We start from the raw sequence: 15,054 nt of genomic DNA on the forward strand, positions 1-15,054 counted from the left end.
GGTGGAAACACACACAAATGACCCACTAGACAACCTGCTGATGGAAGGGCTGCCCAACATTTCTCAGTCCTTCAAAGAACAGTAAGGTCAGGGCGACCAGCACGGGGTGTAGGGAAGAGGCAGCCAAAAGGCATGCAGGTGTTTATGGGAATCACAGCTAAAGGAGTTTAACCAAAGCCAGAGCCTGATCAGCAGGGAAACATTTAGCATTACCACAGTATTCACTGCTTCAACAAAAAAACTATGATTTTGCAGCAGCTCCCTCTATAGGCCACTGGAAATAACTGGTGGTTAAACATAAATGTGCAAACAACATGTTTGCTCTGTGCTTCTCTGTTAGAAGTATGAGTATGGTTCTACAAGATTTTGGTAGAGGAAGGATGTACTGTTCCATTAAATGGGTTTATTTGTCCAAACAGTGTTCCCGATGATGGGAGCACTAGTAATACTTATAGATATTTCAGAAGATAGTTACATGCCTTTCTGGGTGCCTACTGTGTTAATGTAGGAGGGTTACCACTTACCTTGTGCCCTTCCTGCAAGTGCCCAAACAGAATCCCTGATATGTCTATGCCATCAAATCGCCTGTTGGCTGGCAGGGATGTGTTTGCCAGGGACACCAAAGTGGGAAAGATGTCCAGTGTGCTGCAAAGGCAAAGAATTAACAATGTCTGTCAGCTAAGGTATTTGATGCTGAGATTTGCAGTTCAGCAAAGGGTTTGAGGGTCCTTATAACAGCAGTAGGTCTTGCATTCTGCATTAACAGACTAAGGGTTTATATAATAAAAGGCACTAAGTTTGCCTAGGAGCAGTAACCCATAGCAACCAATCAGCAGGCAGGATTCACTGGTACCTGTTTACAAGCAAACATCTAACTGGTTGCTATGGTTTACTATTACTGGGCAAACTTAGTGCCTTTTATTATGGGTGTATGCCAAGCTGGTACAACAGTCGCCCTGGGAGCAACATGGGACCTGACAGCAACACAGTGACCATTTCATCGTCCCATGCTGGAACACAACATAACCAGTGCAGGGCAGTTAGAACCATACTATCAGCTGAGGGAGCATGCCAGTGATTGCTCTGTTTAAATGGCTTGGCGGCAGTGCCAAGAAACAACCTGGTTAAAAGTGCAGCAATTAACATCTAAATGAATAAAGGGAATGAAAGGTCTCAGTTATAAAACAGATTGTTTGTTTTTTTTGGGGGGGGGGGTTATAAACATATATCATACACAAAAGCCATGAATATCTTGTAAATTATATCCTTATAAACGGTGAGTAGTGATGTCATCAGTTATAAACGGTGAGTATTGATATCATCAGTTATAAACGGTAAGTAGTGTTGTCATTTTTGTTACATGACTCAGTAAAACTTGTGTGTTATAATAAATAAAGTACCCCTTGTTGGAAAATATGAGGATATTAGAAGTAACCTGTGAGTTCCATGACCTGTATAAAAGCACTCAGCCTTCCGCCTCGTGTTTTTATATGGTCATGGAACTGCTTGGTGACTAATAAGATCCTTACATTTTACAATAGGGGGTACATTATTCACTATATAATACACAACAGCCATGAATATCTTGTAAATTATATCCTTATAAACAGTGATTAGTGATGTCATCAGTTATAAACGGGGAGTAGCGATGTAATTTTTGTCACATAACTCACTAAAACTTGTGTATTATACCCCTTGTTGCAAAATATGAGGATATAAGTTATAAATTATTATATATCATAAACTTATAATATCCTTATAATTTACAAAAGGGGGTAGGGCCAACATAAACATAAACTGGTACAAGTAGGGATGCACCAAATCCACTATTTTGGATTCGGCCGAACCCCCGAATCCGAACCCGAATTTGCATATGCAAGGGGAAATGGGAAGGGCAAAACATTTTTTACTTCCTTGTTTTGTGACAAAAAGTCATGCGTTTTCCCTCCCCACCACTAATTTACACCACTAATTATGATTCGGATTCGGTTTGGCCGGGCAGAAGGATTCGGCCGAATCCTGCTGAAAAAGGCCGAATCCTGGCAGAATCCTGGATTCGGTGCATCCCTACTTACTAGACAACAAATCCCAAATTCCTCATAGAATCAAGAAATAAAGCAGGAGAGAAAGCTGGTGCCGTTCCAGAGTCCAGTTCCTATTTTATCTGCAAGCCCAGCAAACATGATCTTTGTGCCACATCACCTGACTCCTACACAGGGTGTGGCCCACTGAGTGCTACTGTGGCAAGCGATGCATTATTAAAGGGGACATATTTACCCCCAGCTTGTACCTACATTTCGGACTGCTCGGTTGGGCATTAGAATGTGCAATTATATTCTTACCTTAGTAAGGCCAAACTGGTACGGTTCCCTTGGATCTTTCCGGGCCAGTAAGCTAGTGTCGGGACCCGGTGCCCACCCTCCCAGGTAGTCTTCTTGGCTGAGCTGCCCCCTGCAGAAGGCAACATAAGAGGGATATTATACCCTCATACAGTACTGTCTAAAGAAACAATATGGCAGCTCCTACCCATATGTATAAATACAAATTTAATTAATCTCTATTTATTTAATCTCTATTCCTGGTTTATCACCTCTTCCATTCTCAGAACTCTTGGGGCTGGAGATGGAAAGGTTAAAGTACTAATCTGGAAGCGTGAGGCGACTTTTCCAGCCGTAACTCCCAGTCAGCTGTAAGTGCAAGTATCTGGTGCAGGCGCTGCTGCTGCCCGGCTGACTAACTTCCTGTGGAAATGCCATGATATTTCCAGGCGTTTGTCATAGCAGATGTCAGGCTTGGTCTGGCACGCAAGAGACAGAAATTCCGTGCCCCTGAGCCGCAGGCCTAATTAGTCAAAAGGTTTCCATAAAGTGCTGGAAAATCTGGGGCCTGGGAGTCTGAGCTCCTCTGGAAGAGGATTTGCAACCTCAAACACAGTATAGAAAGTGGGTTGGTACTGTTGCCTGGCAACAGTGCTTTCTATGTGTGTATCTAGTGGCACACTCACAGGCATGGGGTATATTGTGCCCAGACAAGAGTCCAGAGTTGTGTGTGAAGGGCTGAAATCAGAGGTGACCCCCAAGATCCAAGTGGGGCCCCACCAGTGTCGGACTGGCCCACAGGGATACCAGGAAAACTTCCGGTGGGCCAAGGTGTCAGTGGGCCCTCCTGCTTCTAAACATTTGCCTTATTTCATGGCCATTCCCTATTTCTATGAGAATAAATAGATGGAATAATAGATTATAGTATGTAAAGAAAAGAGAATAGGAGAATAGAGGTTGAGTAAGGAAAGGAAGAAAATAATAATTTGAGTGGGCCCCTGGTTTAAAGGTTTTTGGGTGGGCCCCTGGTCTAAGGGTTTTTGGTGGGCCCCTGGTGTCCCAGTCCGACACTGGGCCCCACTAAATAGTCCTTGTCTGCAGTGTAAAAGTCAATAAAGTTAATTGCACCCTCCTGTTGGATAGTGTGTGTAGTAAAGCAAGATGGTGTTGGGGGTAGCACTAGCCATAGGCGGTACCTTGTACAATCTGCCATGCGCCCACAAAGGGACCAACACTTCCTGCAAAATCGCATTTCTCGGCCCAGGGGCCATTGTCACCTGCAGGACAGGAAGCAGGAGCAATTAATGTGTTGAATCATTATGAGCCCTTACATGCCAATCACAAACATTTTACCTGTAAACCAGAGAAGTGTGTCCTGCCCCACAGCACCATATGCGCTAGCTTTAATCTGTCCAATCAGATCATCCATCTCTCTCAGGCTGTCAGCATAAGGCTGGCGGCTGGGAACCTCTGAGTGGGTGGTAAGTGGCACATGCATGTGAGCCAAAGCCACGTACAGGAAGTATGGCTGCCCCCGGGATCTAAAACACAAGAGATCATCATTTACTGATGCACAATATGGCAGCACAGTCATGTTACATGCACCTAGAATGATAAGCAGAGGGAGGGGAAGGGGGGACAGCAGTCCTTATGCAGGTCACTTTTATTTTCATTCCCCTCCCCTGCCTATATTATACACTATACAGGAGCAAAAGGGGATTATAAGGGTGCTGATGTCATTCATGGAACCCAAATAATGCAGAATCTAAAACCGTCCTGGAAGTTACAGGTAGTGTATGACGATGCTTTTGGATCCTGGGGCACAGACTGGATTTATAAATGGCGACCATTCTCAAAAGCACACTGCAATGTAATTGGTCAGGAGCACATTATAATGTGATCGGTCAGGAGCACAGTATAATGTTATTGGTCAGGAGCACACTATAATGTGATTGGTCAAGAGCACACTATAATGTGATCAGTCAAGAGCACACTATAATGTGATTGGTCAGAAGCACACATAATGTGATTGGTCAGGAGCACACTATAATGTGATCGGTCAAGAGCACACTATTATGTGATTGGTCAGGAGCACACTATAATGTGATTGGTCAAGAGCACACTATAATGTGATCGGTCAAGAGCACACTATAATGTGATTGGTCAGGAGCACACTATAATGTGATTGGTCAGGAGCACACTATAATGTGATTGGTCAGGAGCACACTATAATGTGATTGGTCAAGAGCACACTATAATGTGATCGGTCAGGAGCACACTACACTGTGTTGGACAGGGGCTTGGGGGAGGGTAAAGCCTCAGGAGACGCCAATAGGGGCTGGGAATAAAAAAAGGCAAATCCCAGACGAAAATTAGGGGCAGGTGCCTATAATCCAGCAATGTGGAGCCCTGCAAATTTATTGGGCACCAGTCCCATCAGCCTGTGCTTAGAAAGTGTGATAGCAGAAGGCTCCCTGGTGGAACACCCTGCAGCTCCCTGAGCCCCAGCAAAAAGGACCGCCAAGAACAGGGTTATTTATAGCAGTGAATAAATCCTTTCTGTGCACCATTTATAGAGCCATATGTCCCGGGAACACACTGCCCTTCCGCCGGGGGTCACAGAGGGGGAACTGGGCCAAACAGGAACCAGCGTACTGAAAGGATATCAGCAGCCAATAGAGGCACCGGGTAGCCCCTCCACTCTGATCACCCATCTGTCTGTGTCATTACTTTGCCTTAATCCAAGAAGAATACACACTGTATTGGAGGTGGGCTGCAAGTGAAAATGCACTTATTGGGGCCCCACACATCACCTGACCATGCTTTCTGGGAGTTGCAGTTCCAGACTGCAGGTTATCCTTGATATAAACTGCCAGCCCTGATACAGAGATAATATTTACAGTGTCGGACTGAGATGCCAGGGGCCCACCAGAAAACCTTAGGCTGAGGGCCCACTTTCCAAACTATTATACCTCCTCCCCTCACTCAACCTCTTTATTCTCCTAGTCTATTTTCTCTACATACTATACTCTACTCTTCTATTATCAAGCCTCTTTGTTCTCATAAAGAAAAAGGGTATGACCATGAAATAGGCCAAATGGTTAGGCGCATTGTATCCCAGTGGGCCAGTCCGACACTGGATAATAATACCATCTTGCCTTACTATAAACTCTGTTTAGGGTTGCCACCTGGCCAGTATTTAACCAGCCTGGCTGGTAAAAATTATGCTTTTTACCAATGTTATTAATAGGAAAAAACAGCAACATTCAGGGCCGGATTTACATAGCTGGCGCCCCAAGGCCTGCTGTTCTTCATCACCCCTGTCCCCTCACCCTATTCCTTTATTTTTGGAGCAATGGGGATTGGCACACAGATTGTATCTCCTGTGCATCCCCAGTGTTCTGAACCAATATGGGTGTGGTTGGGCAGCATACCGCCCCTTAAAATTCTGCTGCCCTAGGCCCGGGCCTTGGTGGCCTTTCCACAAATCCATGCCTGGCAACATTAGAGGAAGGCCGGTATTTTTTTCCAGAAAAGTTGGCAACCCTAACTCTGTTCCACATTTTAGCCCTTCTTCTGCCCCCATTTCCTCACAGGCAATATTTATCCCACTCTGCAAAATCTCACCTCGCTTCTTTAATAAACCCCTTTGCTTTGAGTGCGTATTTCTCCGGCAAACGGCTTAAATCCACAGGTTGCTCCACAATCACTTGGTTTTCCATTAGAGGAAGGGCCAGTTTGGTGTAACACTCTCCCCGGGCACTGGCAAAACAGACAGAGGTTCCACATTGACATCCAATGTGCAGGCAGACAGTATGGCAGCCAAAAATGATTGAACACTATTCTTTTTTTCTACTTAAAAGAAAAGCCCGACCCCCTTCAGAATAACAATTATTTTCATATTACAAACACAGTTTGGGTGGTTCCCCTTTAACATGTAAAATGATGTATGTCCCCTTTAAAAGACAATTCACACCAGGCTGGTTTTGTGCCTGGAAGACAGCCTACAGACAACATTCGCAGGGTTATTGATTTGGTGCATTGGGCCAGAGAGAGGGGCACACCTACTGTGCTTCTCTCTCTGGATATAGAAAAAGCTTTTGACTCACTGTCATGGGATTTTCTTAAATATGCCCTGGATAGATATGGGTTCCCTCCGACTTTTTTATCACATATTAAGGCATTGTATAATTTCCCTACGGCACAAATGAAGTTTTGTGGTTTTCTTTCCACTCCAATTGTAATAGAGAGGGGTACGCGGCAGGGATGCCCACTGTCGCCAATATTGTTTGTTCTGGCAATGGAATTTTTGGCAGCGTGTATAAGGCATAATGTAGATATATCGGGAATCACTATAGCACAGCAAGAATACAAACGTTTTTATATGCGGATGACTTGCTGCTTACTATTTCCAAGCCATTGATTTCATTGCCGAACCTCTTTAATATCATGGACAAATTTCGCTTCTTTCTGGGCTTAAACTTAATGTAACTAAATCTGAGGCATTACCACTAAACATCTCCCCTGCTATGAAGAAACTTTTAGAATTGAACTTTGATTTCGCATGGGTACAAACTTCGATCAAATATTTAGGGGTCCGTATTACGGATTCATACCATACGTTGAGTATTAATAATTACAAACAAATTGTCAAGCAATTAATGGATGACTTAGACTCCTGGAAAAGTTTTGCGATCTCATGGTTCGGTAGAATTAACATTGTCAAAATGAGTATTTTACCCCGTATATTGTACCTGTTTTGTACCCTTCCTGTCCCACCGCCAGTTGATTTGCTGACTAGATTACAAAATGCATGCCTCAAGTTTATTTGGTGTGCTAAGCGACCGAGAATTGCTAAAACAATATTGTATAGACATAGGTCAATGGGTGGATTAAGTGTCCCAAACTTTCGTGAATATTATATGGCTGCACAGATATCTCAGTTGTTGCATTGGTTTGTCCTTTCCCATCCACCGAAATGGGTGCTGATTTTACAGGATATTTGTCATTGTAGTTTCCTTGGGGATACCTTTTGGATTTCTGATGTCCCACAATCTGCTAAGAGCTTTCCCACTGTCAAGCATACCTTGGCTATATGGCAAGCTGTAGCCTCTAAACCACACTGGTTGTCTAAACATAAACCCTTGGCACCCTTGTTTAATAATCCGGACTTTCCACCGGGCCTGGATCCTAGGCAATTCCATTGGTGGGTGGATAAAGGACTCACACATATTCGCCACTATTTATTGCATGATAAAGTTCTAAGTTGGACTGTCCTACGAGATAGATATGCCATTCCTGATCGAGAGCAATATCGCTATAATCAAATACGGCATTTCTTGGTTACTCTAGAAAAGCAATGCTCTTTTTCCCCTCCTACATTCTTTGAGGCATTATGTTTGCATCGTCCTCAAATGAAAGGATCTATTAGTTACTTATACAGACAAAGCACTACTTCACAACCTATAATATCCCTTACATATGTTAGAAATTGGACAGCAGAATTGTCACGGGATTTGGATGAGCAGACTTGGCAAGCGATTTTTACTAATACAATGCATACTTCGGTTAATATATTGGCGCAAGAAACCTCATATAAGATCTTAAGTAGATGGTACTTGGTACCTACTCGCATAGCCAAGTGGAAACAGGGTGCTAGTCCTAATTGTTTCAGAGGCTGTGCCACGCTGGGCACCATGTTACATACGTTTTGGCAGTGTAATAGAGCGCAGCGCTTATGGGCTAGAGTCTACGAATTAATATATATACAGTTTTGCAAGTAAATTTACCTAAATGTCCAATGGAAGCATTACTGAACAAACCAATAGAGGCGTTATGTAAATCGCACTATAAACTAATCACACATTTTTTTACTGCAACTAAGCAAACCATTGCAAAGGCTTGGCTAACTCCACATTTGCCCTTCTCTGAAGTCAAAAATAGAGTAGATGCTGTCTTCCTTATGGAAAAACTCACTAGCATATCGCAAGATAAACAGGTGCAATTCAGGAAAGTTTGGGACCCATGGATTCGCTACCGTTATCCTACGAGATTTGATCGTAATGTTTTAGCCTACTAGGTCTTATGTAGTACCAGGACCGGAGCCCTGTGGTACATCCTTACTGCTGTTTTATATGTATAACGCTTAGCGCAGTGTATGGAAGAAATCTCCTTCTCTCCCTCCCCCCTCCCCTTTTTTCTCTTCTTCTCTCTCCTTCTTTCCTTCTCCTTTTTCTCTCTTCTCGCTGCCCCTTTCTGTTTCTCTTCTCTTTTCCTCTCCCCCCTAACCCCTGTTTAAAATTTTTTTTCGAATATCTTGCTTGTCAGTATTTTACATTCTCAGTAGCATATAGCACTCATTCATGCGTCGGACAATTATGTGGCATGTATTATGTTTAACTGTGATCTATTGTCTTTAACGGTTATGTAATCGTACGTTTTATATAAATGCACTGAGATGTAATTTTTGAATATTTGCAATAAAGAAATATTGAAACAAAAGACAATTCACTTCATGGCCTGATTAAATTTTTGGCAGAGATTTTTACCTTTGCGGAGCATTGTGGCACAATGGGCAAGGCTGGCAGGGAGGGATGTTGTATCCGGGGGCATCTGTGCATCCCATGTCGTTGCTATAGGGAATCCCATAGTAATAATCAAAGCCTGGTAATGGGGGAGAGGGACCAGTTAGATTCCCAGTAGGTATAGGGTATCTCTGGCTCCTACCCTTGACCCATAAGCTGTGCCTAGTAAATACACTGAGCTCATGCCCACACATTCTGGGTGCACAGCCAAGGCGGAGGCCCCAATCTATAAAACAAGACAACTGAGACATACTGCCCTGCACTAGAAAAATCACACCTTGTTAAATACAGACTGCTAAAGAAAATGGAGCTGCTGTGTCAGTTTCACACTTACCTCGGGCATTGGGATGATATTCACCATGGTGACCCAGATGCCATTTTCCTATTTGAAATACAACACATGATTAATATCTTGTTCATTTAAGGTGAGCGTCTCCTTTGATGGTGCTCAGGTCCCTGTGATTTACCTATCAGACCCGTGGCGTAGCCAGATTCCTTTAAAACCTCAGCCAGAGTGGTCTCGTTAAGTGGGAGCCCCCCAAGCGACTCAACAGCAAAGTTATGGGTGACTCCGTTGCGGATGCCCAGCCTTCCTGTGAGCAGAGAGGCCCGAGAGGGGGAACAAGTGGAGGCTGCCGAGTGGAAATCCACAAATCTAAATAGGATCAGAGGGTTTGTCAGATACAGAGACCAATTCTGGGCCCAGCACCCCAAGAATGACAAGGAACTACGGTGGGAAAAGGCCGAACTGGAAAGTTGTAGGGTTCTCAAGCATGAAAAAAGTTCTTGAGATGCCAAACAAGGCCTGTGATTGGCCATTTGGTAGCTCCTATATGAACTTGCAGCTTACAAGAGCCTATGGCAGTACATCTGGTTTTTATGCAACTAAAACTTGATTCCAAACCAGGAATTCAAAAATAAGCACCTGCATTGAGGCCACTGGGAGCAACATCCAAGGGGTTGGGGAGCAACATGTTGTTCATGAGTCACTAGTTGTGGATCAGCCTGAACTGCTTTGCATGCCCTCTACAATAAGCACAGCTTGGCTCTTCATAATGTACCCAGTGTGAAATCCATGTGAAAGGGGAATTAGCTGCGGTGGTCCCCAGGCACCAGAAAAGCAAATAAAGAAAGTGGTTGCTGGTTAGAGCCACACAGTATGGGGCGCTTCAGCAGAACAAGGCTCAGGTCAGAAGATGAAAGGATTCTTAGAATTTGCACACAGTGACGGTTCTGTCTCAAATTCTCTGCCAAGAACTGTGCCCAAAACAAACAGCCCCCCCCCCAGGTCAGGGTCAGAAACAGTAACATCAGGGAGATAAAGGGACAGAAAAGTAGGGAGCTGATACTGAATGCAACAGGCTGAAGTTTTGACCCAAATCTCTATTTGTACAGTAAACAGTTTTTTCATCATTATTCAGATCGCTGTGGGCTGGAGGCACAATCAGCCACATTAGCCAATTAAGGTATCCTGGGGCTGCTGTCATAGAAGGAATGGCCAACAGTTCGAAGAAGCTGCATTTAAATGGGGTTGTTCACCTTTAAATGAACTTTTAGCATGATGTAGAGAGTGATATTCTGAGACAATTTGCAATTGGTTTTCTTTCTTTCTTATTTTTGGTTTCTGAGTTATCTTTTTATTCCCAGTGCAGCTCTCCAGTTTTCAATTTCAGCAATCTGGTTGCTAGGGTCCAAATTACCCTAGCAACCATGCCTTGATTTTTATACGAGACTGGAATATGAATAGGAGAGGGCCTGCATAGAACGATGAGTAATAAAAAGTAACAATAACAATACATGTGTAGCCTTGGAGAGTATTTGTTTTTTAGATGGGGTCAGTGACTACCATTTGGAAGCTGGAAAGAGTCAGAAGAAGAAGGTAAATAATACAAAAACTATAAAAAAGGGAAAATGAAGACCAGTTGAAAAGTTGCTTAGAAATAGCCATAATAAAAGTTTACATAAAGCCTTTAAACCCCTTTAAAATCTGGCCAAGTAGTCCAATAGTTATGCAGAATTTTCCCCATTTTTCTTTTACTAGGTATCATTTCTATGGCCCAGGAACCTGAAACTCCTGATGATCAGGCCCGGATTTGCGGCAAGGCCGCATAGGCCCGGGCCTAGGGCGGCAAAAAAATAGGGGCGGCATGCCGCCCAGCCGCATTATGGGGACGCGTACGTCCCCATTCATTTACAGCATCTGCGCCGGCGTTTTTTCACCGGCGCGCTGGGAAAGTGAGGTGAGGTGGGCGCTAGGGCCGCGCGGCCGCCTGGTCGGACCGCACGGCCTAGGGGCGCGCCTCAGTGAAATCCGGCGCTGCTGATGATTCAAGTAAATACCTTTAGATTCTCTGTACATCCTGCTTCTGCACTGGTCTCTTTTCCATGGTCACACAGGAACCTTCCCCTGGGAAACTGAATGCAACCTACCTCCCAAAACGTACCTAGTTACAGAGCTTTCATTGTCTGTATTTTCTAGGGATGCACCAATCCACTATTTTGGATTCGGCCGAACCCCCGAATCTTCACGAAAGATTCGTGCTGAACCTAATCCAAATCCTAATTTGCATATGCAAATTAGGTATGGGAGGGGGAAAGCATTTTTTACTACCTTGTTTTGTGAAAAAAAATCATGCGATTTCCCTGCATATGCAAATTAGGATTTGGATTCGGTTCGGCCAGGCAGAAGGATCCTGCTGAAAAAGGCCAAATCTTGGCCAAATCCTGAATTTGGTGCATCCCTAGTATTTTCTGTGCCTGGGCTGCTCTCTTTCCATTGTCAGACTGGAACCTCCCCCTGGTTAACTCAATCCCATCCCCCCCAACTGGGTGTTCCCCTGTGGATCCCAGGTTTCACCCCATATGCGCATACCCTTCAAGGGGTTAGTGTTAACAATTTGATTTATGAGTGATGAAGATAAGTACAGATAAGTCCCTCCCTCCACCTCAAGATTAGTGACATCATTTGTACCTAACTCCATCAGCGGCAAATGCGTCCAAGTTGGGCGTGTGGGATTCCAGGTGCGGCTGGTTTGCGCCAAGATCGCCCCATCCAATGTCGTCAGCTAAAATGACAATGAAGTTTGTCTTTTTGGTGTCATTGTTTTTCGATCCAGCACCATCAGGAACCCAGAATGAGAGAAAACTGTAGAAAAGAACCACAGGGAATAGCGACTTCAGAAGAATTCCCAGCAGCACCATCGTTCTTGTAGTCCAGCAAGATCTTCACTCCGACCTAGGAAACCAAATGGAAACAAATCCATAATATCCTGACAAAAGTAAGGGGAGTTATTTTGGAGTGGGGGGTCACTATTAGTGCAGCTATCACCATTGGATAAACCCAGTTTGGGAAGTATCGAAAATAAATGTGAGCAAAGCTGTGTTCCCTAAATCTGCGCTCTCCCACCAGCGCCTACAATCTCCCAATTACCTTTAAATACAGTCTGATTTTCTACTCCTGCCATTGTGATTAGGGCAAGAAGATGTCAGGGGAGCACAGTGTGTGTGTATGGCAAAACAGTGTCAGGGGAAGGAGTGAAACCGTGGGCTAGTGTGTACAATAAGGCATGATGTCCACAGTTAAGCTGTTTATGAAGGTTGTCCATCTGTTATTGAACTACAATTCCTGGCATCCCCATAGAAGCCAAAGACTCTTGGGGTTTATGAGAGTAACAGTCCAAGAACAGCAGGAAAGCTTCAGGTTCTTCTCTCTCCCATGGTCAAGAAGGACCCCCCAGGAAAAGTGAATCCAGTCTCTCCCCCCCCCCATGTACAAAATTAAAATTTTCTGTACTTCCTGCTCCTGGGTTGCTCTCTTTCCCATGGTCATGCAGAGAGCGAGGTTTGGGCCTATCTGTGAATTTTCCTGTCTTGATCTTTAAGGGGAAATGGTTTTCCTGTTTTTTTGGTTCAGGCTCCATTTGAGGGCCAACCAAATCACCCCCAAATCTTACCCTTAGTGATGCCAAGGATTATCACACATACTGACCAAGGGAAAGAGAGTAGTTCCGAAACAGGAAATACAGAGAATAAGAGCTCGGCAGTATTGAAGGGAGATTAGATTAATTTACCCCAGTGGGAGGGAGAATATAGAAGTTTATCCCCATGGAATTTTCCATACCTCTGGCGCAAACACTGTTCCCCCCTAAATACCAGTAATGGTGACTTATACATAAATGCAAACAGAGTAGAACAACCAATATTTCTTGTTCAGCGCCCCCTAGAGCAACCCGGGGTAAATACTGGTGGCCCAAATCACTTGGTAGCCAGTGGGCAATTAGCAGCAGCCAGGATTAATTATACCTCTTCCCCACCCCCTCGATACTGAAAAATCAATTCAAATCATTATTCAGCACCATGGACAGGGCTCCTGTGTTTGCATTGAGGCCGTTACCTCCAGGGCAGGAAAAGTCCACTCACTAGAAAGAGTATAATAAAGCGGGGGCACTGATTAAACTCAAAACCCTTTCAGTCATATGACTAAAATATTCTACTTTTTGGACAGCAATGTCTGTTCCTAGAGTGTAAGCTCCTCTGAATAATGTCATGTCAGTTATATCCTCCACTCAGTTCACTTTTACTCATTACAACTGTACCAACCTGTACCCCCAGGGTCTGACTCCTGATCCAAGTGCTGCAAGGTGACTCTCTGTGTTCTATACGAAACCATACAAAGGCTGACAGAGGATTCTGGAAAGGGTTGTAAAGTTGTAGGAGGTTAGAGCTGATATTCCCTGACATTGGGGGCCCTAATGTCCTCACACTGCCTTGGTGGTGTCTCTTATCTGCCTGTCCAACACAGACAGACAGCACCACTGACAGCATCATCGGCACACAGAAGGTCACCCTGACCCGGGGGAGGGCAATATCAATCACAGTGTTTTCAGGGAAGATGGTGAGGGGCAGATAAATCTATTACCTTGAATATGTGCCAACATAAGCAGGCACTGGAAATCCTTCCTCCAAATGAGGAGGGAAATTCTCAACTTAACCATTTCCTACCAGTCTGCTCCAGGATCCTTATATCAGGACAGTAGATACTGTTAGTGGCCCCAGGTGGGCAGAATAGAAGAAAGATAAACTTTCTGCAGTAAGAACAACCACTAAAACTGGTATCTGGGTCACTGAACCCAGTAACCAAAACACATTATATGGATGACTTCATATACTGTATAATGTTATTGTTAATTGTGTGGGCTTTCTCCTACTGAGCTTCCACTCTGACTCCTAAACTGCTGTCTGGTTGCTAGGTTAATTCATTCCTAGAATCGGTTAAAGTGCCAAGTCTTATGCTGCAAAAACTTATGCCGCAAATCCTGGGCTGGTGGGCGGATCACTTGGTTGCACCGGCTAGCAATAAGATGGCGATAGTCGGATAGGATGGAGACTGAAGAGCAAGATGTAAGCATGGCATCCATCTTGCTCTTCTATACCCTCTTCTCCTACTGTCTCCATCTTGCTCTGCAATCTCCATCTCTCTGTCTTCAGCTCCAGCAGTGTAAATTAATAAAACAGAGTGAGAATGAGATAGTAGGACAGAATGGAGACACTAGAGCAAGATGGAGACAGTATAACAAGATGGAGACACTAGGGCAAGATGTAACAGTAGGACAGGATGGAGACAGTAAAGCAAGATGGAGACAGTAGCACGAGATGGAGACATTAGGGCAAGATGGAGAAAGTTATGAATGCATCAGGACAGGAAGGAGACAGTAGGACAAGATGGAGACAGTAGAACAAGATGGAGACAGTAGCCTGAGATAAAGAATTAGGGCAAGATGGAGATAGTTATGGATACATCAGGACAGGAAGGAGACAGAAGGACAAGAAGGAGACAGTAGAACAAGATGGTGAATGTAGAACAAGATGGAGACAGTTGGGCAAGATGTGACAGCAGAACAAGATGGAGACAGAAGAACAAGATGGAGAAAGTAGATAGAGACATTAGGGCAAGATGGAGACAGTTATGGATACATCAGGACAGGAAGGAGACAGTAGGACAATGAGACAGTAGAACAAGATGGAGACAGTAGAACAAGATGGAGACAGTAGAACAAGTGGAGACAGCAGGGCAAGACGTGACAGTAGGACAAGATGGAAACAGTAGGGCAAGATTGTGATAGTAGATCAAGATGAAGACAGTTGGAAGAAGT

At 44.3% G+C, this 15,054-nt stretch overlaps 1 protein-coding gene across 3 annotated transcripts in view; it reads right to left on the reverse strand.

The window, feature by feature from the left end:
• LOC108701202 (arylsulfatase G) overlaps positions 1-15,054 on the reverse strand; it is a 39,856-nt gene that overhangs the window by 2,434 nt on the left and 22,368 nt on the right. For 2 of the 3 annotated variants that reach the window (XM_041576804.1, XM_018235506.2), the window contains 9 exons: positions 11,874-12,137; positions 9,370-9,557; positions 9,237-9,284; positions 8,867-8,981; positions 5,946-6,080; positions 3,672-3,859; positions 3,515-3,595; positions 2,343-2,451; positions 525-645 (listed from right to left, as the gene is read on the reverse strand). In XM_041576804.1, coding sequence (XP_041432738.1) covers positions 525-645; positions 2,343-2,451; positions 3,515-3,595; positions 3,672-3,859; positions 5,946-6,080; positions 8,867-8,981; positions 9,237-9,284; positions 9,370-9,557; positions 11,874-12,103 — 1,215 coding nt within the window. In that variant the 5' untranslated portion in view covers positions 12,104-12,137. Of the gene's footprint in view, positions 1-524; positions 646-2,342; positions 2,452-3,514; positions 3,596-3,671; positions 3,860-5,945; positions 6,081-8,866; positions 8,982-9,236; positions 9,285-9,369; positions 9,558-11,873; positions 12,138-13,501; positions 13,592-15,054 lie in introns of all 3 variants that reach the window. The other variant, XM_041576803.1, reaches the window with a different exon arrangement.

This window comes from Xenopus laevis, chromosome 9_10L, assembly GCF_017654675.1.
Source record: "Xenopus laevis strain J_2021 chromosome 9_10L, Xenopus_laevis_v10.1, whole genome shotgun sequence".
Lineage (NCBI taxonomy): Eukaryota > Metazoa > Chordata > Amphibia > Anura > Pipidae > Xenopus > Xenopus laevis.